Source organism: Chenopodium quinoa, unplaced genomic scaffold (genome assembly GCF_001683475.1).
Source record: "Chenopodium quinoa cultivar QQ74 unplaced genomic scaffold, ASM168347v1, whole genome shotgun sequence".
NCBI classification, from domain to species: domain Eukaryota; kingdom Viridiplantae; phylum Streptophyta; class Magnoliopsida; order Caryophyllales; family Amaranthaceae; genus Chenopodium; species Chenopodium quinoa.
Genome location: NW_018742907.1, coordinates 74,152 through 96,859, shown reverse-complemented (window position 1 = coordinate 96,859; position 22,708 = coordinate 74,152). Strand labels below are relative to the sequence as shown.

Genomic DNA, 22,708 nt, shown 5'->3' with positions numbered 1-22,708 from the left:
GGGAACGGACATTATTCTTTTTCGTGTCAAATTTAACTTCAAAAAAAGTTGTTGCATGTAAAGACATTTATCTCGAAAAAAAAATTAATAGTCAGCTAAAGATCAGATAAACAAAAAATAATTATATAATTATCTTACTACTAGCCGTGATATTGACAACGTGCTATGGGGTATTTAGGTTATTTAGTTATTATAGAATTGGCAAAAAATAGTTTTGTATTATGATTCCATGATATATCAATGATTTTTAATTATATGGAAATTTGATGGGTTCAAAATCATTCCATTACATATCTATATCACCCCTACACAATTATATCAACATTGAAAAATAGGAAGTAGACAAAATGGATAAGAAGGATTTGAGAACCATACTTATATTAGCAAATTGCAAAATTATTAGGAGCCTTTTTTCCGTCAATTCGTCAAAATACCTACAAACCTAGGGTTTCTTTACTTTGTAATTTTGCATTTCTAATCTATCTTAAAACACGTCAACTATTATTGAAAAGCCATAAAAATGGTAGGACTTTGATAAATGATGACCTAAAATCCATCGTAAAGGTAGGTTTGAAGCTAGCTACGCTAAAAATAAATTGTTACCTCTTACCTATTATCTTTATTAATTTACTACTCACGTATTTTTTGTAGAGTTACAATGCAACTTTTGCTTTCAAATGTAGGGTTTATTTTGCACCAATTTGTGTGGCATAGCAATATCCAACGTTGGCTGCCCATAATGGGTGACATGACTTTGCTTACGTGAATGTTGTGCTAGATGTAGATTGATTTTGTTTCGTAAAAAATTGGTTTTAATAATCATAACTTTGACCGATTTTCTTTAAATAATCCCAATCTTTGATTATTCTTGAATAATCCCAATTTATATAGGTATCTTCCTATATTAATCCAAAGTGTTATTTTTGTTGCTTTTGTTGATCCCTTTTGGGACTATTATGTATAACAAAAATAAAAGTTTGGATTATTATAAGAAGATATATATATAAGTTGGGATTATTCTACAATAATCAAAAGTTGGGATTATTTAAAGAAAATCGGTCAAAGTTGGGATTATTAAAACCAATTTTTCCTTTTATTTTGGGTTACTATTAATCATTTTTGGGAAATCTTTTTCTATGATGATTTTCACTTGATGCTCCAATATAATGCTCCATTCATGCGTGATTATATTTCGTAATAGACCGGTGCACCCAAGACGACGTGTGTCAAGATGTATAGGCGGATGTATTACTTGCACCATTTTTTGATGTACATCTTGTATGTTGTCTATACAATGGTGTACGTGTTGCTCACAATAAATTGTGAACAAGAGTTCTTCATTGAACAAAGAAGGTTGAGTAATAGAATCAATCATGTTTAGAGTGAAAGAGGACGGATGATTGACAAAGTGTAAGCGAAAGAAACATTATAATATATAAAATAAGATATATTTGGAGCAACTATATAAGTCAAAATAACTATTGTACGTAAATTGGTAATGAATATCCATCTACTTATTAATGATACTACATCTATTTGTAATAATTACCTTATCCTAAATGTTTACTTTCAAAACGATAGGTGTACTAAGATGATTAGTTTTCCGAATCATATCAACTTACATGTACTAATTTAAGATTTTTGTGGTGAAAGGTGTTAGATAAGTTTATCAACCTCTTTCCACCTTCCCAAATACACTTCTCTTCCTAACTAGCTAGCCAAAAGAGGTCATGAAAAAGAGTTGAATCTTATATAACTAGAAATAGTATCTAAAATGGAATATAAAGATGAGACTATCTAACTTGTTACCTCGCACAAACCGAAGTCTCCTTGATTTTATCCAATTACCTTATCTTTTTTATTATTTTATGGAGTCTTTTTCAATAATTTTCCTTTGCCACATCACTTTCTACTTTCACATTAACATCAATTAAAAAAACAAGGTGTCATAATATGTTTCATTTGTCTTTATTTCCACTTGGAAATCAATTCTTTTTGGCCCCACTTCACATGCCTTCTTTCTCTTAAACTTTGAGTGTTTAATTGACCCCTCTTATTTATCTCAATAATATAATGTTATATTCTTTAATCAACATATTTATATATATTTTAAAAAAATGCCTTCTTTCTCTTAAACTTTGAGTGTTTAATTGACCCCTCTTATTTATCTCAATAATATAATGTTATATTCTTTAATCAACATATTTATATATTTAAAAAAATTGATTAAAAGGTAAAAATAAGTCTTAATGATTTTCATGGTGTTGGCCATTAATTTATAGAAATAAATATTTTTGTAGGTGCTCTTTATAAGGCAACCATTATAGTATGAGCAATTGTAGAGTATTAATTGGTTTGACCAAAAGATCCTTACTTGGACATAATCCCCTTCGTGCACCATATATAGTCCACAAATGTAAATTTATGACATAAAAAGTTGAAAATTGTCTCATAAGATATTGTTAAATCAGGTTATAAGTAAGCACTATAAATGGTTGAGATAAATTTCTTCAAAGGATTAGATTGTTAATTAAAAGATTTTATGAATAGAAATTTCTTATTCAATTAGGTGTTTAATGTTGATCAAGTATTAAAGAATATGAGTGGTCATAAATCATAATAATTATAATAGTAATGTTTCATGTTAATATAGGACCCCATTAGGACCATCACATCATCACAAATTCACTGTAATAATAACTTGGGCTTCCTTTTAACCACAATGTATATCTAAATGTTTATGATCTTTGCTTTCTTAATTATAGCTTGATGACAAATTATCTATGAGAGAATAGTTTTAATTGTATTGATGATCTTGGCTAATATTTATAGCCTACATAAGATAACCTACACAATATAAACTCTATCATATAAACTTTCATAAATCTATCTTAGAATATCACTAAGATATATTATTATCCTAAATATAATATCATAAGATATATATGGAAAATATATCACAATAATATATTTTCCTATATTCCCAACACCCTCCCGCAATCGTAACGGCAGTAACACGAACACTACTCTGTTGATGTCGCCTTCAATTTTTTTTTATTTTAAAAAAAAGAACTTTTGCTACCACGGCCCTTTGCTGGTGTCCATGGTCTTCTGTCACGGCCCTTTGCTGGTGTCTGTGGTCTTTTGTCACGGCCCTTTGCTGGTGTCCGTGGTCTTCTGTCACGGCCCTTTGCTGGTGTCCGTGGTCTTCTTTGCCACGACCCTTTGCTGATGTCCGTAATCTTCTTTGCCACGGCCCTTTGCTGGTGTCCGTAATCTTCTTTGTCAGGCCCTTTGCTGGTGTTCGTGTTCTTTTGCATTTTTTTTTTAAATAATAAATAATATGCCAAACGTGGCTTTTCTTCATCTCCTTGGAGATGCAATAATGGAGGAAACACACTCAAACACTACAACCTAACCAAATCACATATGACCATTCATATTGATCACGTATCACATGGTTATTCCAAAAAAAAAAAAGATGAAATAAAAAAAATAGAAATTTCAAAGAGCAATACTATTGCATAGCGGAAGCAAATTTATGAATCCCACCGGTGGGTTTAATATTCTAACCCACCGGCAGGGAGAGAATTTGTGTGAACGGTCCCAAGATTTAACCTGCTCTTGATACCATGACAAATTATTTATGAGAGAATAGTTTTAATTGTATTGATGATCTTGGCTAATATTTATAGTCTACATAAGATAACCTACACAATATAAACTCTTTCATATAAACTTCCATAAATCTATCTTAGAATATCACTAAGATATATTATTATCCTAAATATAATATCATAAGATATATATGGAAAATATATCACAATAATATATTTTCCTATATTCCCAACACTTGATGACTTTCTTCTAATCATTATTATCTTGGTGGTTATGATCTTGCTTTCCTCTATTCTAGTACTTCTTTTCTTTTGGAGGGGGGCCGGTTTGGCAAAGAGCTATAGATTTCTGTCAATAAGTTAAATATATAAAAAGCAAAATGTTTTCAATTTGAACAATATATAAATAAGCTCGATCAAGACTCATTTTGCTACGCATATACACGAACATAAAGAACGAAATATGAACATTGTGAACCATAAACATTGTAGTGCTTGACTCATTAATGTTTATCAACAACATTGTGTAATACCCCGTATTTTTATACATATTTTAATTTTAAAAAGTATTTCTTAAAGTATTTAAATAATTTGAAATGAATTATTTGTGGAGTTTCATTAATTTAAAAAGAACTATTTTAATTAAAAGTTTATTTTTATTTATTTAATAATCTTGAAAATATTTTATTTCATGATTTGGAAATATTGGGACATATCATTTTATAAAAGGAAATTTTAAAGTCAATGAGTTTTTAAAGAAAGTCAAAATACTAGTTTGACTAGGAAAGGGATCATTAAGGGTAAAAAGGGAATTTAAGTTAAGGAGGGTTTTAGAATACCCATCACATGGGCAAATTAAACTTTGTCCAAGGTGGAGAATACCCAAAGGTAACTTTCTTTCTCTCTCCTCTTAATTTTCTCCCTTTCTCTTAATTTTTCTCCTTCCCCTTTTATTTTAATTTTAATGTTTTTCACACACCACCACCACACACACCTCATGGTGGCCGGTTGCCACTACCACCACGGCCGGCCGCCGTCGCCAGCACAGGGCCGGCAGCAGCAACAATCGTGGGAGGTGGCGCCAGCCACCCCCCTTTTCTTCCCATTGTGCGTGCGTGTGTTTGTATATAAAAAAAAATCTTCTTTTGATTTTTAATTCAATCCATCCTTAATCTAATTATTATTTTTGGGTTTTGTGATGATTTTTATGATGCTTGATAATAAGTATTTTGTATATAAATTTTCAGATTTGGTTTTGAATTAAAAAGCCCCAAATTATAAACCATAGGTTTCTAAGTTTATGTATATTGATGGAAATGGAAATTGTTTATGGGTGATTTAAATTATTGAAATAAGTGTTTTAAAACACAACTATAGCAATTTTAGATGATTTAATAAAGCTGGAATTTTTATATATAACCTATAATTATGTTTCTTGAAAGGATTTTTAATTACCCATTAATTGAGAATAAAAGTAAGGGCTTTAAATTAAATTTCAGCTTATTTTAGAGGGTTTATGAGTGATTTAAAGAGTGTATATATTGCTGGAAATTTGTGTGGAATAGGTATTAATGTCTCTTTGTAATTTTGGTTTGTATGAGACTTCCAAGTGAGTGATTTTATTTAGTCGTGACCATTTTGAGATTATATTCAAGGTACGTTTGCGCACTTGGTAATTATTTGAATATGTAGAAGCATGCTAGGCTTTGTTTAATTAATTCCAAGTAGTATCATGATACGTGTTGGCTGGAATTTGTTGATTGGATTGATGTTGGTAAATGATTTGTGATGTATGCATTATTTATGATGAATTGGTGATTGGAATTAATTTTGTTGGCATGTTGCTTATGAACCACACTTTTATTATTGGCATGATAGAGAACATGCTTGATTAAACTATATGTTTAATTTGGTTTGGAATATAAAAAGGGAATTTTATTATGGTTCATATAATTTTTATCGATGCTTTAAACATGGGAATTGAACTATTAAGTGTCTTAGTACACAGGAATAAATTATATTGCGGTACCTATGTGCACTTAAGGTGTTACAAGTGTTTCTAACACTGAGGGATAGGATTTGCGACGCATTATGTGTTTAAGGTGTCTTTGACACCGAGGTAGAATAAAAAGGTTCAACAATTAAATTTATGTGGTCATTAATTATTCAAGAATTAAATTGGTTTGTTTGATTGCTTGAATGAAGTGTAATGTTTGATTGTGTTATGGTTTGAGAGTCATCACCAAATATAATAATATGTAAACAACGTAAAGTGTAAGAGATTACGCACCAAAACTCTTGGAACGTATATATCTTGAGTATGAGCATATGGGGGGAGTTATGGGGTTTTATATTTAACCATGAGTTCTACTGGGAGTACAAGACGCTGTATTTTCCTTTTTATTTATTTTATGCACATGACGTCCAGTCATTTCATGTGACATTTGCCTACTCGGTTAGCTCCCTGTGTAGTTTACCTCAATTTATTTGGGGCAGGGATTTGGTGGGAAACCCGTTCAATGCATAATCAAATTAAATAAGCAATTCATTTATTTATTGGTTGGTCGTTTGGTATGTTGTATGCTTGTAAACAGGTGCAACATGGTAAGTTGCGTGATGATAAGATGAAAGCATGTTAGTGTGTTTTTATTACACTTATGTACTCAGCATTGCTGATTGTGTGTTATATGTTTGTTTGGCCTTGTTTTTACCTTGACCTTACGACGACCCATTTCTAATGGCGAGTAGTGGGGACAAGTAGAGAGAAGTTTTTCAGGTGATAAAGCATATTCATGATGGACATGAGTGAAGAGCTAATCATGCTTAGTTTCTATAGGAATATGATGTGTTTTATCTACTTTGAATATTATTTATTTTATTATGCTCATGAGACTAACGCAAAGGTTTTCAGTATTGTTTGGTTTTAAGGGCTTACAATGGTTCCAAGTTGTAGATTGACTTTATTTGACTTTACTTTCTTTTGGTTTGATTTTTGAGTTGACTTGTTTTGAATGGTTTTAAAAATAGTCTTCCGCTGCGTGTCTTTGATATTTGCCTAAGCCGTTTTCACGGTGGCGGTAATGTCTTTTATTTTTCTATTTCGTATTTTAAAAAGGCAAATAGGTATTTTAAAGAAAAGAAATTTCTAGAGTGTTACACATTATCATGTTTTTATATTGATCAATTGTTTCTGGTCAAGTGGTCATACAATCTGGTACAAGAATTTGTTAGGAAGGAATATACGTGTAAGAGAGTTTTGCAACTAGTAGTAGTTAATAAAATTACCTTGGATCAACAATATTAAAAATTGGTGCAGTGGGCCCAATGTGTTCATTATGGTATCATATTCCAATATTCCATTAAGATTGTCTAAAATCGAGATAAAAGAAATGTGTTTGGGTAAGAGTAATAGCACTTTTGACCCAATTAGATAAGAGTACTCTATTAATATTATAATTAGGGATCCAATAATTAGAAGCCAACGCAGTAATTAACTTAATGTTAGCATTGATTATGATTATGCAAAGAGCTTATAAAATTTGTTGAAATTGATGGGTGTCAGTCAGGTAGCATGTAAGTGACGTATACTGTAGTGAAAACACCATATTAATTATTTATATTTATGATATCACCCCTTTTAGTACATTTTTATACATAGTGGGTGTAATTTTTTTAAAGTAAAGAAAATGACCTTACTGAATGCAATTTTGTAGCTTTGATTTATTGAAAGTGAGGAGAAAGATTTGAGAAATCCCACCTCGAAAAAATTTCTTTACCCTGTTTAACATTTGATCTCATGATCTAGTTTGTGAGACGACTTGTCTTTACCACTAGACGAAGACTAGCTCAATGTATTCGAGAATAGACTCAAAGAAGTGAGCGTAGGGTAGTTTATCAATAGGAAAAAAGGGGGGAGAGAGAGAGGGTGAACATTAATTGATTTGAAAAGGGAACCACTTTGATAGATTTGTCCTTGTCTTTTAGGCCCAACCACTACACTATTGTCTTTAACTTCTGAATTATTGAAACATAGCCGAGCTAGTGGCAAATGGTATCCTATTATCTATCAATTCTTAGGAATCGTTAAGATAGGTTTTTGGCTCCATAGGCATTAACTCATCAACCAAAATATCAGGTTTTAGTATTTTTATGATTTTAAACATTGGATGTAGAGTCAGTTAAAGTAATGATATAAAACGATTCAATTAAAGTAATGATATAAAACGAGATTTGATCTCAGATTTTAAATACGATTTTCAACACTTTAACTAACTAAGTAAATTGACATTTAAAAAAAGTTTAAATAAAAGTAAAATATAACCGAAAGTGCAATCATGAAATTAGTTTGTTATGAATCTTATGATTATTATACCACACTAAATAACTCCATGTGGTTTTATTTATTGCCCTCTTCTATCATAGCTGAGAGCCAATCCTTGGACTTAGTATCACACCGTACATTGCTATGCATACTCAATCTAATTTCCAATAGATTATGTATCTTTATGAGTAGAAAATACGAAGTATCAAAGATTAAGGTTATGCACATCTGAAGCCATGACTAGTTGGATGTAAGAAAAACAAATTTTGAAAGCATGAGTAATGAAATTAAGCAGAGTTAGTAGTCCATACGGAAGAGGTTGAAAGCCTCCGCCGAAGCAGGATTGAAATGCCCATACAATCATAACTCACCCTTCGACATTGAGAAAGAAGCTTAATGTAATTATACAGTGTAGCTGGGTAAACAAAATGAATAAGGTATCGAATAAGTTACAAAATTCTTTTTCACAGGGAAGTTAGTGATACAACAAATGGCATGGCAACAAACACATTCTACCTTAGAATTACATGAGAGAAGCCTCAAGCTCTGAACCATGTGTAAATAACTTCAATAAAAATAAATGAAGAGCTACTAATAATCTTTTATATCATTGTTTAAATTTCTTATCATTTCTAGTCTTCTTTCTGAAATCGCGTTTCTCATCAGAATACTGCTTTTTTCTCAATAAACTGCTCATTGCAGCATTTAGGGCATCAGCAGCAGCAGAGAAAACCGTACTCTCTACAGACACACTTCCTTGCAACTTCTCTAGCAATTGATCTCCTCCAGGTACCTCTGTATCTTCCAAAACTCTAGGCTCAAGATCTGAATCATTGGACTTTTTCTTAAAACATGACACAGCTCTGATGCGTGCAAAGGATGACTCTTTGGTACCAGGTAAATTTGAGGCACCAGTAACCATCCATAACAAGTTTCCTGACAACTTCGTCCCAAGTCTTGTTGGGATGAATGTTTCTCCGGGTACAGGAACCACCTGCAGATAGTGTAGGTTAATCCCTCTGAAACTTCTTTTGCTAATAAATCTTTACAATGTTGTCACATGGTGGACAAAATGCCGGCAATAGAACAAGTCCAGTATCTGCAAGTGTTCTTGAGGCATAGATACAAAAACTCAGCTCAATTAAAGATTAGAGGACAAAATTGGATGCAAAGGTGCTTACACATTTGATCCTGAGATTCCTGGCAATAAAGTACTCAGACTAATACATTACTAGCTAGAGGGACCAGTGACCATCTAATGGGGTAAGGTGGGTCAAGGGTTGGACAACAGGGACAGGACAGCAGTTTACAACCGTTTTCCTGTTCCACGAAAATTAATCTCTCACTAAATTTAATATGAACCTACCTTGAGCATGGAAAGCCTTTTGGCTGAGAGGTCACAGCTCAATAATAATATCCCTTGCAAGCTGAAATACAAAAGAAGAAATCATATGAGAAAATGTGGGACTAAGACAAGGATTTAATTATAAATCTAAAGAACAAGCCTAATATCAGGACATCGACAAGAGCAAATCAAAAGACAAAGGAATTTCAAGAGCTTGCCTCTGAATTGCGACTGCAACTAATGACCCATCAGCAGTGGCATATAGATCAGTAACAGCCGGATGGCTTTCCTCTGATAAATTTGCCTTCATTAACCAGAGCAACATGCGTGAGGCTTTGACAAATTAACATCGACAATAAATACAGAGAATATCTAAAAAGCAAAATAATTTTTACGAGACAATATGCATTATCCACCTAATTAGCTTTAGATTGAGATCATTAATAATAGCTATCGACCTATCGTACTTCAAAAGGACAAAAAAATAAACTGTAAAAATTCCACACAACTCAAATTTATTACAATTAGACTCAAATTAACAAATAATCACTTTTGTAGCAAAGGTAGCACAAGAGGCAAGTAAATTCCAAGCCTTTGCCTGAACAGTCTTTCTCAATCCTTGCAGCAGGCCAAGATGTCTGCAGTAATTTGATTTTCATCACATATAACCCTAAACAACCAAGAAAAACTAATGGCTCGAAATGGCACGGTTGAACCTCAACAACTTAATGTGAAGCATATCTAGACTGTTAGCTCAACACTATGCTTATGTCAAGTAGCTAAATACATAACCTGCCTACTTGTTACTCCAAAGTTGACAATTTTCTAAACTCAATTGACGTAATCAGCTTATTGATTTACCATAGGTAGACAGGTCCAGTTTTCTTTTAATTCAGACAATGATAATTCAAGAGTAGGAGTTGAACGGAAATGCAGGCAAAATTTTATTCCTTGTGCATAATGACATACCTCTCTTCCAACATCACTTGTGCAAAGAAGTGACCCAGATGTAACATCCCACATGCAAACCTGAAAACAAAGAGAAATCAGAATCCAATATAAACTGGCCCTCTTCCACAGAAGCAAAAAAAAAAAAAAAAAAAGATCTCACTCACAGTTGAATCACCACTTCCTGACACGAGAAAGCCCTGTGGGAAATCTGAGTTGTGCACAAAAGTGAGGCATGACACGAACCTGGAAAAAGATAAACAAAAAAGAACTTATTGAACGCTGTATAATACTGGTAATCAGGCTGCATAGAAGTCCAAACTCCAAATGTGCAACATACCATCGTGGCCTAACTTAACTAATTAATGACTAAGAAAGATAGAAGCACAATTTGTTCAAAATGCTATGTAAAAATACTTATTATTTGTTGCATAAGTTTGTTTGAGGGAATGGAGAAAATTAGAAGTCCAAATGAACTATGTGATTCTAACAATCTGATTCAACTTCAAATAGTGAAAGAAATAGCTATCAAGAATTCATGAATTTGGATATGTCAGATGGATTAGATATTATAAGCAAATTCCAAGCAGAAATATATAATTTGTGAAAACCTTTTCACATTCTAAGAAATGATTGTACATTCGCATTAAGTATCAAGGCATGCATCTAAGACGAAAGGCATAATCTTATCATTATCCACTCTGATAAAAAAAAAAAAAATAAGCAGGAATGAGGATAGAAAGATAGACTCACTCTGAATGACCAAGACAGAAGCTCTGAATCTCATGGACTCCTTTCAAGGGATATTTGGGGAACACACTAACCTGTGACAAGAAAGTTATTCAATAAAGCAAGTTCAAGAGATTACGGTCTGAATACTTATACAGAGAAAAGGACAAAAGGTTACACGAATTTTGAAGTCCCGGTCAGCACTGACTATGAAACGTCCATCAGGCGAGAATTCCTGCAAGGAACAACAAGAGTTTCAAAACATGACCATGCATATATAAGAGGTAAAGTGGTGGGCATTGGACGCTACTGATTTACATACCAGACTAGTAATGATGCTACAGTAGTGGCCAAAAATTGCCACAGCATTCTTGTCGGGGTTAGGCTGATTTTCAGCAAGCCCTACAAGATCTACAATCCAAACAACTCCGAATTTGTCCGCAAAACAGACATATTGCTCATCTTTGCTAATAGCAACTGCGCTAACTCTTTTCTCCGAATTTCTGTTTCATAAATAATCTAGAATACATCATAAGGTGAAAAGGGAATGTCTAAGAAAATGCAATCACTGCAACAACAGACGAAGACATTAATTTTAAACAAGATACATGCTATCCAGAAAACAGGTTAGCCAACTAGCTTCAAGTTTAGTAATCACATAATAGGCATCCTAATTAAGATTGGCAGGGTATAACTGTGTAAGGCTCAAGACCTTAATAACATAAAATAAGTTCTACTAATCATAATATGTTCCTGGCGCTTGATAATAGAAGCAAACTCGTACAGTAAAAATATTTCCACAACCAAGACCCTCGACAAATTAGGAAAACTTACACAGTACAAAGGCATTGCCAGGATTCCGCGCCCCATATCTTAACAAGCTTGTCATCACCGGCAGATACCAATAGCTTTCCCGAGTCACTAAAACGTAAAGCTCTAATAGAATCTCTATGTAGCATCTCCTTGGATTCATCTGCCAAAGAGACTGCACAATTTTTACTGCAAATGTGATAAAAACTCAGTATTCAACCTTCAAACATTACTATTGCACAAATAACCACCATGTTCAACTTTACATTCTATATAACACAATCATTCACTAAAACCACTTGATCACTAAAAACTAATCATTCCAAAGAACAAGAAAAATCATAATAGCACACCCTTTTGAATATTCAAGTCAATTAAACTTCCTCACATCAAAGCATACATTAATGAGAAACCCCATTAACCCATTTTCAGAAATTGAGTTCCCCATCTAATAAAACCAAAATTTCAGAACTTTTTTCAAACCAAATCAACATAAAGCAATGACATTAATAACAGTAACTAACCATCATAATGAAGTAATTAGTGAAAGAAAATTGGCTTACACAAGATTGAAAATTCGGAGCTCCGAACCAACAGTTACTGCAATGGATTGATCGAAGGGGTGAAGAGCAATAAGAGCAGGAGCAACCTCAGTTTGTAAGTAGGAATCTTTTTCCTCCAATTGGGTATCTTCGGTTTCCTTCTCCTCCATCTGGGTTTCGTTTGTTTCAGTCTTGAATTCTTCCTTCATCTGAGCTTCCTCCATTGTTGATATTACTCCAATTTCCCCAAATTTGGTTCCTTAATTTTTAGGGTTTTGCAGGGTTTAGCAAATTATTCAGAGTAACAGGAGAGGAGTCAAAGTTGGTCGTGTGTTTGTGACTTGTGATTTTGTGAAGTTGCGAGTTGTGACAGTGTTGGGCTTCTGCTGCAGAGGTTCATCTTCTGTAAACCACTTGGGCTGACGGTTAGTCACAGATAAAAAATGTATACGGGTCATTTACATATTTTTCATGTTTTTTTTTTCTCTGGTAAATTTATCATTTAAACCCTTGTTAATTTATCATGGGTAATGCTATATATAGCCCTGGTTGGTACGCTTATTAGTTTAGAAATACATGATAAAATCACGCATAAATCAGTGTAATTAATGAATATATTTCATTAATATTTTCCTCTTTTAGGTTCTTATACATAACACTTAGGTTTTGTATAGCATTTTCTTATAAAAATATACGCCTTTAAATTAAAAACATAAAACATACTAACCTCTTCCCTCCCAAAAAAATTATTCATACGGGAAAAGACACACCTTTAGATAAGGTGTGTGTACAACTGCAAAGGGAGGAGCATTAGGAACGACTATTCAAGTACTTAGTTAAATTTTATTATTGCTTAACTAAAAATCAAATCTCAATTGAGGTTAAATATTAATGTTTTTTTCTATAAAAAAAAAAAACAAATATTAATGTTTTTACTATAAGCCTTCCAAAAAGAAGCTAGCAACCTAGTACATTTTGTCCAACCCAAATTCTAAATTTATCGTTCCGTAATAAGGTAGGGATAGTTATGAAATAGGATTACTTGTGAGTTACTTGAACTTAACTCTCAAAATTCATTATCAAGCGTTAGTAAACGCAAAATGTCTAAATCTAACCTACCCGTATCATTTAACAGAGAGGTGATACCAAGTACCAACTACCATGAGTCCAAGACAAGACAATTTGAGAGCTACTAAGGCTTGTGATCAACAACCGATCAAAACTCAACTGCGGAGTACATTAAACTTAACCTTAACCGAAATGATTTAGCAAGTCGAGTGGAGTTGCTCAAGTAAAATTAGAGAAAGGAAAAGAAACAAGAAAAAAAAAGTATGGAGAAGCAGAAGCAGCTCTCTTCCTACTGTTGCATACCCCATGGATTCCACCGAATTGCTTCTACTAACCCTAACAAATTAGCCATTATTCACGCTACAAAACGCCCCAAAAATCTTACTTCTAACAAAACTAACTCTAGCAAGGCTAATCCTCCAGTATATGACGGCGACAAGTTCTTCACTTTCTCCGAGCTATCATCTGCCGTCGATTCCCTCAGTTTCAGGCTTCATCACATTTTCAACGGTGGTGATGATCCCTCCTTAATCAAACCCACCTCAGGTAACATCAAATCAAATGTTACAACAAAAATAATAGGAATTTACATGGTACCTTCAGTAGAATATGTAATTACTGTTCTTTCTATCTTAGAGTTTGGTGGGGTTTTTCTACCTCTTGATCCTTCTTGGCCTAAAGATAGGATTTTGTCTATAATTTCATGTTCAAATGTTGACATTATAATTGGGTGTTCGAATATTGATAAAATTAGTAGTACCCACTTGGTTGATGAATCACATTGGCTTGTAAATTGCTGCAAATGTCATGTTTTATGCATAAATTTTGATGGGGTTCTTGAACAAAAATGTGGGAAATTGGATTTGGGTTGGCCTTGTGAAAGTGGGAAATTGAGAAATTTTAGCTATTTGATGTATACTTCTGGGTCTACTGGTAAACCTAAAGGTGTTTGTGGGACAGAAGAAGGGATTTTGAATAGGTTTTTGTGGATGCAGGAGTTTTATCCATTGAAAGAGGATGATGTTTTGATATTCAAGACATCTATAAGTTTTGTTGACCATCTTCAAGAGTTTTTAGCTCCTATGCTAGCAGGATGTACTTTGGTGGTGCCCCCTTTTGATGAATTAAAGGGGAATTTTTATGGTCTTGTTGATTTTCTGCATGATTACTCTATTACTAGAATAACCGCTGTTCCATCGTTAATGAGGGCGCTTCTTCCTGCTTTAGAGGGACGGTATTCCGAGCAAGGGCTGTCTTCATTGAAGTTGTTGTTATTGAGTGGTGAAGTTTTTCCTATATCTTTATGGGAGATGCTTTCTAGGATATTGCCTAAGGCTTCTATTATCTTGAATATATATGGAAGCACTGAGGTCTCTGGTGATTGTACTTACTTTGACTGCAAATGGTTACCAGAAATGCTTAAAAGTGAGGTGTTGAGCAGTGTTCCTATTGGTAAGCCAATTTCTAATTGTGATGTTAAGCTTATTGAGAAAGATGGGAACTGTGATGAAGGAGAGATATGTGTAACGGGTGTATGTCTTTCGAGAGGCTATTATGTTGATGCTAATATTATGCCCTTGGGCAATGAGGGATTGAGAGAAGAATTTGTTTCTGATCATGGGTGTCAGAGTAGTAAGCTTTACTATAGAACGGGTGACTTTGCTAGAAGGCTTCCAAGTGGTGACTTGGTTTATTGTGGAAGAGAAGATCGCACCATTAAAGTTAATGGACAACGTATTGCGCTGGAGGAGGTAGAGGATACATTAAGAGGACACACAGACATATTGGATGCTGCTGTAATTTCCTGTAATGAGGAGGAAGGGCATGCCTTTCTTAAAGCGGTTCTAGTGTTGAAAGACAATGGCAAGTCATCTCAAATTTTGGCAGCTGTAAAAAGTTGGATGGTTGACAGACTTCCTTCAGTTATGATTCCCAAGGAATTTATTTGTACTGAAGCCCTTCCTATGTCTTCTACAGGAAAAGTTGATTATATGTCACTACCTAGATTTTTTGCTCCCGTTGATGGTTCAAACAAGAGTCATGTTGAGCTTGGCAAAACCTTAGACTGTATTAAAGAAGCTTTTTGTAATTCTTTGGGTGTTGCAGACATTGGCAGTGATGACGACTTCTTTGCAATGGGTGGTGATTCGATAATTGCAGCTCATGTAGCTCATAACTTAGGAATTGATATGAGATTGCTGTACATGTTTCCAAGTCCGTCAGAGCTTCAGAAGGCTCTTGCAGAGAAAGAAGGTCTTTTAGAGGTTGACCACCAAGTAAAGTGGGAAACTTTGCCCAAAGCTCAGAAAGTTGACTTGCCTCATTCATCTGATTCTGGATTAGTTAAGCCCAGGAAACACGGAGAAACTACATGGACTGACAGTGATGAGCAAAGAAAATCTAAGCATCTTAGGGTAGTTTCTGATTTACATTCAAATCTCAAGGGTGTAACCTCACTTAGTTCCATTCTATGGGAATCTCATTCGATGCCAGGCGAATGTGCAATCAGCCGTTGCAATAAGGTTACCTACAATAGCGACTGTGATTTACATATCAAGTGGCCTACCCAGGAATTTGAACTTCCTAGTAACAGAAAAGGGTCATTACGAGAAATATGGAAAGTTCCCTTGGACTCTTGTGTTGATGCATCACCATTAGTTACTTTCAAAGATAACCAAATCTTACTATTTATAGGGTCTCACTCCCACAAATTTCTCTGTGTTAATGCTAGAAATGGTTCCATAAGATGGGAGATTAAATTAGAAGGTCGAGTGGAATGTTTGGCTATGATTGATGGAGATTTCTCTCAGGTTGTAGTTGGGTGCTACGAAGGAAACATATACTTTGTTGATATGATGAAGGGAACCATAAACTGGACTTTTCAAACAGGTGGTGAAGTGAAGTCACAACCCACCATAGACAAGTGCAGGAACCTCATATGGTGTGGCTCACATGATCATAATCTGTATGCTCTAGATTATAGAAATTATCGCTGTGTCTATCAATTCCCTTGCACAGGAAGTGTATTTGGCTCCCCTGCAATCGATGAGGCTCGTGATATGCTTTACCTGGGCACAACCAATGGAAATTTGACAGCTATAATGTTAAAGGCTTCTGCATTCTCTGTTGTGTGGCAGCTTGAACTTGAAGCTCCGATATTTGGATCTCTTTCCATAAGTTCTGATGACCATGTGTTATGCTGCTTAGTTAACGGGGATGTTCTCTCTTTAAACTCGAAAGGATCAATTGTTTGGAGGGTGAAAACTGATGGTCCAATATTTGCCGGACCATGCATCTCTAAGGCACTTGGTTTTCAGGCTCTGGTATGTTCTAGGAATGGGAATGTTTACTCCTTTGAGTTGGAAAAGGGAAGAATTTTGTGGAAGGACAATGTAGGAGATCCAATTACATCTTCAGCTTTTGTCGATGAAAATATAAAGTTGATATCTGATCCTTCTTTTCCTTCAGAAAGATTGGTTTGCATTTCCTCCAGTTCTGGTAGAATTATTCTGCTTCAGGTAAGCTGTGTTACTACTAAAGATAATACAGTAGAAGAGGTTGTTAAGAAATTTGCAGAAATTGATGTTCAAGGAGACGTATTCTCTTCACCAGTCATGGTTGGTGGACGGATTTTTGTAGGTTGCAGGGATGATTATTTGCACTGCATTGTTGTTGAAGACTTGAAGCACGATGGCTAATGAATTGACTGCCTGTGTAAATTGTAGATACATGGCCATTTTCATTTTTTAAGAGTTTGTACATACTGTCTAATAGGTTCAGACTTCTGACATGGATTGACCTAATTGACATTTTTGCGTACCCTTTCGGGGTTGTAGATTCAGTAAGGTTTAAATGTGGATGTTAGAGAAGTGAAAGACGTTTCAAGGGAAGACAATGGTATATATATGTTAGTTCAGGGACAGAGTAGTAAACAAGATGTAATTTGCTTAAATTATTACGTAGTACTTCTATTGTAAAGACTAAAGATTTCCAAATGTAAAGTTAAAATCTGAAACTATTTGAAAGTTTTTTTTTTTCATCTCCTGTTGTTAAAATTTGGACGTTGTACCATTGGCTTGCATATCTATGGATGAATGGAATAATATGAATTCCGAGATTATGGGCTGATGCTATGTCTCAAAGAAATTTCACAGGCACACAGTCGAAAAGTAGACATTTCTAGATACATTTAGGCATTTAGCTCATCCAAACTGTGATAATGAAAGGTAAACATCAAAACATGGACAATAATTTGGGGAAAAAGGTTGTAAAGAAATACCATTTTTGTTTTTTTCATGTGTCCCTCCATTTCTTAAAAAGGGTAAAAATACATCTTAATTTATACTGATAATTTACTAATTTAATATACCTCCGCAATACAAAGTTTTTTCACCTTAATTATTGATCACCGCCAAAAAATAAAATAAAAGAATACACATAAAAAAAAAAAAAAAACTAACTTAGAAAGTAATGCTCAATCTTCATTCCAACATCTTCAGCACCCAAAGGGGTTAAACATATTGTAATTGTTAAATTGCTCTAAGAATTGGCCAATTCTTCAAGAAACTTTACAAGTTTACATTCCACATTGATCTGTTGCCTGTATAAACTTCAAGCATTTCATGATCAAGCGATAAGAAACCAGTTACAACTTACAACACAATTCAAGGGGAATAGACATTAGAGAATAACAAATGTTCCCCTGCGCGCTCATGGTGCCAAACTTCAAAACAGGGGCACCATTCTTACAAAAGAACACATCCTTGAAAAGATCTTTAAATTCTCAATTGTGTACATCCAAGTATAGTTCCACGGCACCTGGACATAGGAGCAACTCGGCGCCAGTTTGGTCTTTCACTCCCTACAGTCAGGACGTCAACATCAGAGGTCGGCTTGATGTCTCGGTTGCATCGATCAGGACCGATCACACCTCCAACTACATATATGTCTCCATCTAATCCAATCATTGCAGACCCAATTCTCTTTCTTACCTCTGATGCTGAAACGATGACTTTTCTTTTATCGCTTTCCTGCTTACAAATAAGGCCATGGCTCATGACGTAAAGAACTCCATTAACTACAGCCATTGGACCCTGAAGCCAACCATAGTCTTCAACCATCCAACCGTCAGAAGGCCTCTCAAGGACCTGCACCATTGAGAGCCCCTTGTGCACAACATGCATTTTGCCCCCAATGACCATTCCAGAGCATGCTGAGTTATGAGTGTAAGGAAGATCAGGAATCGAGACCCATGTATCCTTTTCAGGATCATAAACTTCAGCCTGAGCAATTGATTTTCGGCAGATAGTGAAACCGCCAGCAACAATGATCTTTCCATCCAAGACACAGCACGCAAACATTGCACGAGGCACCAGCATGGGAGCACACTGGGCCCACTTCCTCATGACAGGATCATAAGACCATACTTCATTGGTTGCGAAGCTCCCATCCTGATCACCAGTTGATGGGTCAACAGCTTCACTCCCACCACCAAGCACAAATAGCTTCCCACCAGTGGAGACAGCCCCAAAGTGAGCAAGATGCCTAATTTTTGATGGGAAAACAGGGAGTGTGATCCAAATGTCGTGAAGGGGATCATAAAGCTGCCATAGATTATCTGGATCAAAAGCACATACACACAGAAACTCCTCTGATGAACCTACCTCTTCCCTGGCCTTATAAAGCTCACAGCTGCGAAGAGCATCTCTCCAAGTACGACTTACAAGTTCTAACTTGGGGTGAAGGTTAAAAGGAACATGAGCAAGGCACCTGAGGGCAACAGCATCTGGAAGACCTTCAATCAGCACAGACATGATAAAATAGAATCACATCCGTTACGTGTGAAGACAATTGATGTTGGTTGAAACCCTGAGTAGAACTTTCATACAACCTGAAATAAGAGTTATTGTACCCACACATCATTAATGCAGGTCAGAATAGTTTAGAGCACATATTAAGAGAAAGGCACTGAAATTTTTCTGAATCTAATATATTCTATCAACGGGAAAATAGCAATAATCTAGCAGCAATATTCATGTAAAACCACCGTTTTACTATCAACCAGTAAATCAGCATTTCATTTCATGATCATCACAAATCACACCACTAAAGGGAAATGCAACAGTTGGTTATAAGACATATACCACTTGAAAGCAACACTTATAAACATGAAACATACAAACATTTACAAGACGACTACAACAATATGAATACTCTACTTGAGGAATGGCAATCAATTCATGCATAACTAACAACTAAAAGTGGTTAGGATTTGCTGTATAGGTTACATAAATTTCATCAAGGGTAACGAGTTACATTATATATGTGAACAGTCACACGGGATAAACAAGGAATGTTGAAGGTAAAGTCACATGGGTTATTCCAATCTCCTCTATTCCAAAGGCTTCAAATTCTAAGAAAATAAAGAAAAAACATGTAAAAAAATGCAAAGAATACAAGTTTTCTGAAATCAGAGGGAAGAGCAATAAAAACATGTCATCTGTTGATAAGTAGGTTTATAAAAAAATAAAAAAAAATAATAAAAAAAAAGACTTGGTTGGAGAGCCTCTGTTGTGTACCCAAGGCTACGTTAGCTCACTTGCCAATTTTGCTCATTTAAAGACTTTCAAATGAACAAAAAAAAAACCTTGAATACACCTAGCTCTATCCTCTAGGGGTACCACATCTATGAATTTGCACCCTTGTTAGAGTGACCTATCTCAGCTCAACCAGTGAGCAAAATAATGTATACATATTTCTTAAACCTTATTCTACTTAAAAGGTCTAGGTTGGGTTCATACAGGTCAAGCAATGCCATAAATATATTCCACATTCTTTATGCCCAAACAACATCAAGCCCCCATTTTAATAGAATCCATCAACTTCCCTGCTTTTAACCAAAGCTCCACTTACCCCCTCTTCTGGCCCAATGTTGCTAATTACTCTAAACCTCCACGCACCACATATTATAATACAAAAGGTGTAATTTTGGCCTAAGTTAACAAGTTAGATAGCGAATTACATATCGTATTGAATCCAACACTCGCACATTAGGTAACTTTGTTCCGGCGGAGGCCACATGCCTACAGCTGTTCATCCAACACTACCAAAACACTGTTATTTAATCCAAAACCCATCACCCTTATGCTGTATTACCTATCTCCTCACGGACTTACTGGACTGCAAAGACAATCTAATGCACTATGAACTTGCAGATAGGTCTAGTAGAATGAAAGCTTCAGAAGCTCATTGCATGTGTCAGTATAGAAAGGGAGAAAAGGAACCGGTAACACCACCACCACCCTAATCAGTAATCGACCAGAACTAACAAGGAACGCATAACCACCGCTGATGACTCAAGACTTAAGCTTCCAACATCTTGGTGCTGCCTCCAATCCCAAAAGCTGCTAGAGTCATGCCTAGAGAATAATTAATATATCTTCTTACAATCAAGCCAACACACCCTAAATTCAAAGATTGATCGACTCAATTTCAGGCCATCCATGCATTCAACAACATTTGTAGATTGGGACAAACCTACCACAGGTCACACATCACAAGAAAATGGACAAAGACGGAAAGAATATCAAGAAATCCCAATGAAAGATGGTTTGAGAGATACACTATAAGGCAGAGGGGGGGGGGTGTTGGTGGTGGAAATGTGGAATAGGAAAAGATGTTTAGTGGGTTAGACATTAAGAGTTTGCATTAGAATTAAACCCAATACGGTTAGTGAGGACCGAATGGTCCGAGCACTTTTCCTATGCCTTGTAAGATTATAAATCATCAGGTCCTTCCCTGAGCCGGGGCAGGAGGGGCGGCTGCCGCCTTGGGACAGGGAGAAAAGGTCCAATATCATAGTTCCATTCTTACATTAAAGGATTCTGCAACACATTAGCAACCAATTTGATTCAATTATCAAACTAGGCTCCTAAAATTACATAATTTTAGGTAGAAAAGGTCCAATTTCATAGTTACGTCCTAACATTAAAGGCAAATTTGATATACAAATCAAATTAGGCTTGACAAAATCACATAATTTTAGATAGAAAAGCTCCAATTTCATAGTTACATTCTAACATTACAGGCAAATTTGATTCAATTATCAAATTAGGCTGAAAAAACACATAATTTTCATCTCTAGCAACAAAATCGCTCGTTATGATCTTCTATAACCTTAGTAATTATAATCAATAGTTCAATAATCGACTTTAAATGAACCCTAAATTGATTATAATGACAACAGAATAACGATAAACCCTAGATTGTGAAATTGATATTCGATGATTACAAAATGAAACAATATCTTACCTCGAAAGGTGCTTCAATGGAGGATAGAAATATGAGAAATCGCCTAAATTGAGAACGTGAAGTTCGCTTCAATAGGAAACTGAGAGAAATAGAGAGCGGGAGGAGGACAGATCTACGTTCATCCGTTTATGAGATTAATCCGTATAAATTTTGTACTCCGTATCTCCTTCGATTCTAAATAATTGCAATACTTGTCTTATTAATCGATTTTTGATAGGAGTATTCGATATGGTTCATTTTATTACCACACGTCCAAGCATGATGCATGTGCACGAAATAATAACTTTTGCGGTATCATTAGTCGACTTTATGTGGGAGTTTTACTAGTCCTATGACACAAAAAAGAGATAGAAAAAGTACTCCTATTTAGTATTTACAGGTCATTTTTTTTCCATCGTTGAATGTGTGTGAACTTTAAATATTCATTGTTGAATTTTGATTGATTGGTGCCTAAGAGAGTTGGGTTTGGTTAATTTTTGTCAAAGCCCTCCGTACAAGGAATCAATTTTGGGATGCTTGGAATATGCATAAGGTTGAATTCTCTTTGTTTGGAATTTGACAATTGGTGTCAATCTAGTCTTCATGAACATGCAACCTCAAAATCTGTAAGGGAATGCAAGTTAGGAATATCGTGGATGATGGATCAAGGATCGCTCTTGATTATAGTGTGTACAACACAATTAAAGATCCATCAACCTGTTTGAGTGGTTTGAATCATTTTGTTCGGAAAACTGTCACGTCTAAATACATGCTAATGAAAATTTATACTCTTATGAGCTTGATCATTTAACACAACCTAGATGAGATTTTAGCTTAATGGACCGAACAAGTCCTCAATTAGTGATTAACTAGGGTAAATTGCCAATTGAAGTAAAGATTTCTAGTTAAATAGGAATGCTAATTCAATTAGCGGTTTAATAGTAACAAAAATGCCTATCACAATTGCATTATCTATATTACCTTTTTTTTTTAAAAAAAAAACGGTCATTGAGTTAGTTGTTGTTCTGAGGACCACTAT

At 34.9% G+C, this 22,708-nt stretch overlaps 3 protein-coding genes across 3 annotated transcripts; 1 reads left to right on the top strand and 2 right to left on the bottom strand.

Annotated features, from left to right (window-relative positions):
* Positions 1–8,293: 8,293 nt before the first annotated feature.
* On the bottom strand, positions 8,294–12,896 carry LOC110727474 (tRNA (guanine-N(7)-)-methyltransferase non-catalytic subunit wdr4-like). The gene is made up of 10 exons (XM_021907030.1): positions 12,334–12,896; positions 11,795–11,959; positions 11,283–11,463; positions 11,139–11,195; positions 10,985–11,055; positions 10,399–10,477; positions 10,253–10,312; positions 9,502–9,587; positions 9,305–9,365; positions 8,294–8,932 (listed from the first exon to the last, which is right to left on the bottom strand). Exons 1-10 carry the CDS (start codon positions 12,534–12,536, stop codon positions 8,546–8,548), a joined length of 1,350 nt encoding a protein of 449 aa, XP_021762722.1. The 5' UTR covers positions 12,537–12,896; the 3' UTR covers positions 8,294–8,545.
* Positions 12,897–13,475: 579 nt separating this feature from the next.
* Positions 13,476–17,750, top strand: LOC110727471 (putative acyl-activating enzyme 19). Its single transcript, XM_021907028.1, has one exon. It carries the CDS (start codon positions 13,644–13,646, stop codon positions 17,076–17,078), a length of 3,435 nt encoding a protein of 1,144 aa, XP_021762720.1. The 5' UTR covers positions 13,476–13,643; the 3' UTR covers positions 17,079–17,750.
* Positions 17,751–17,840: 90 nt separating this feature from the next.
* LOC110727472 (F-box/kelch-repeat protein SKIP30-like) lies at positions 17,841–22,059 on the bottom strand. The gene is made up of 2 exons (XM_021907029.1): positions 21,691–22,059; positions 17,841–19,270 (listed from the first exon to the last, which is right to left on the bottom strand). The coding sequence occupies exon 2, from the start codon at positions 19,191–19,193 to the stop codon at positions 18,156–18,158; it is 1,038 nt and encodes a 345-aa protein (XP_021762721.1). The 5' UTR covers positions 19,194–19,270; positions 21,691–22,059; the 3' UTR covers positions 17,841–18,155.
* Positions 22,060–22,708: the final 649 nt, after the last annotated feature.

Bases quoted from the DNA above. Each gene is read 5' to 3' on its own strand.
- LOC110727474 (XM_021907030.1), bottom strand. From the start codon at position 12,536: ATGGAGGAAGCTCAGATGAAGGAAGAATTCAAGACTGAAACAAACGAA. The intron at 11,196-11,282 runs GTATGTAAATCA...TGTTCCTTGCAG, and splicing joins GTAGCATCATTACTAGTCTG to GAATTCTCGCCTGATGGACG. The intron at 9,366-9,501 runs GCAAGCTCTTGA...TTTGTATTTCAG, and splicing joins GTTGCAGTCGCAATTCAGAG to CTTGCAAGGGATATTATTAT.
- LOC110727472 (XM_021907029.1), bottom strand. From the start codon at position 19,193: ATGTCTGTGCTGATTGAAGGTCTTCCAGATGCTGTTGCCCTCAGGTGC.
- LOC110727471 (XM_021907028.1), top strand. From the start codon at position 13,644: ATGGAGAAGCAGAAGCAGCTCTCTTCCTACTGTTGCATACCCCATGGA.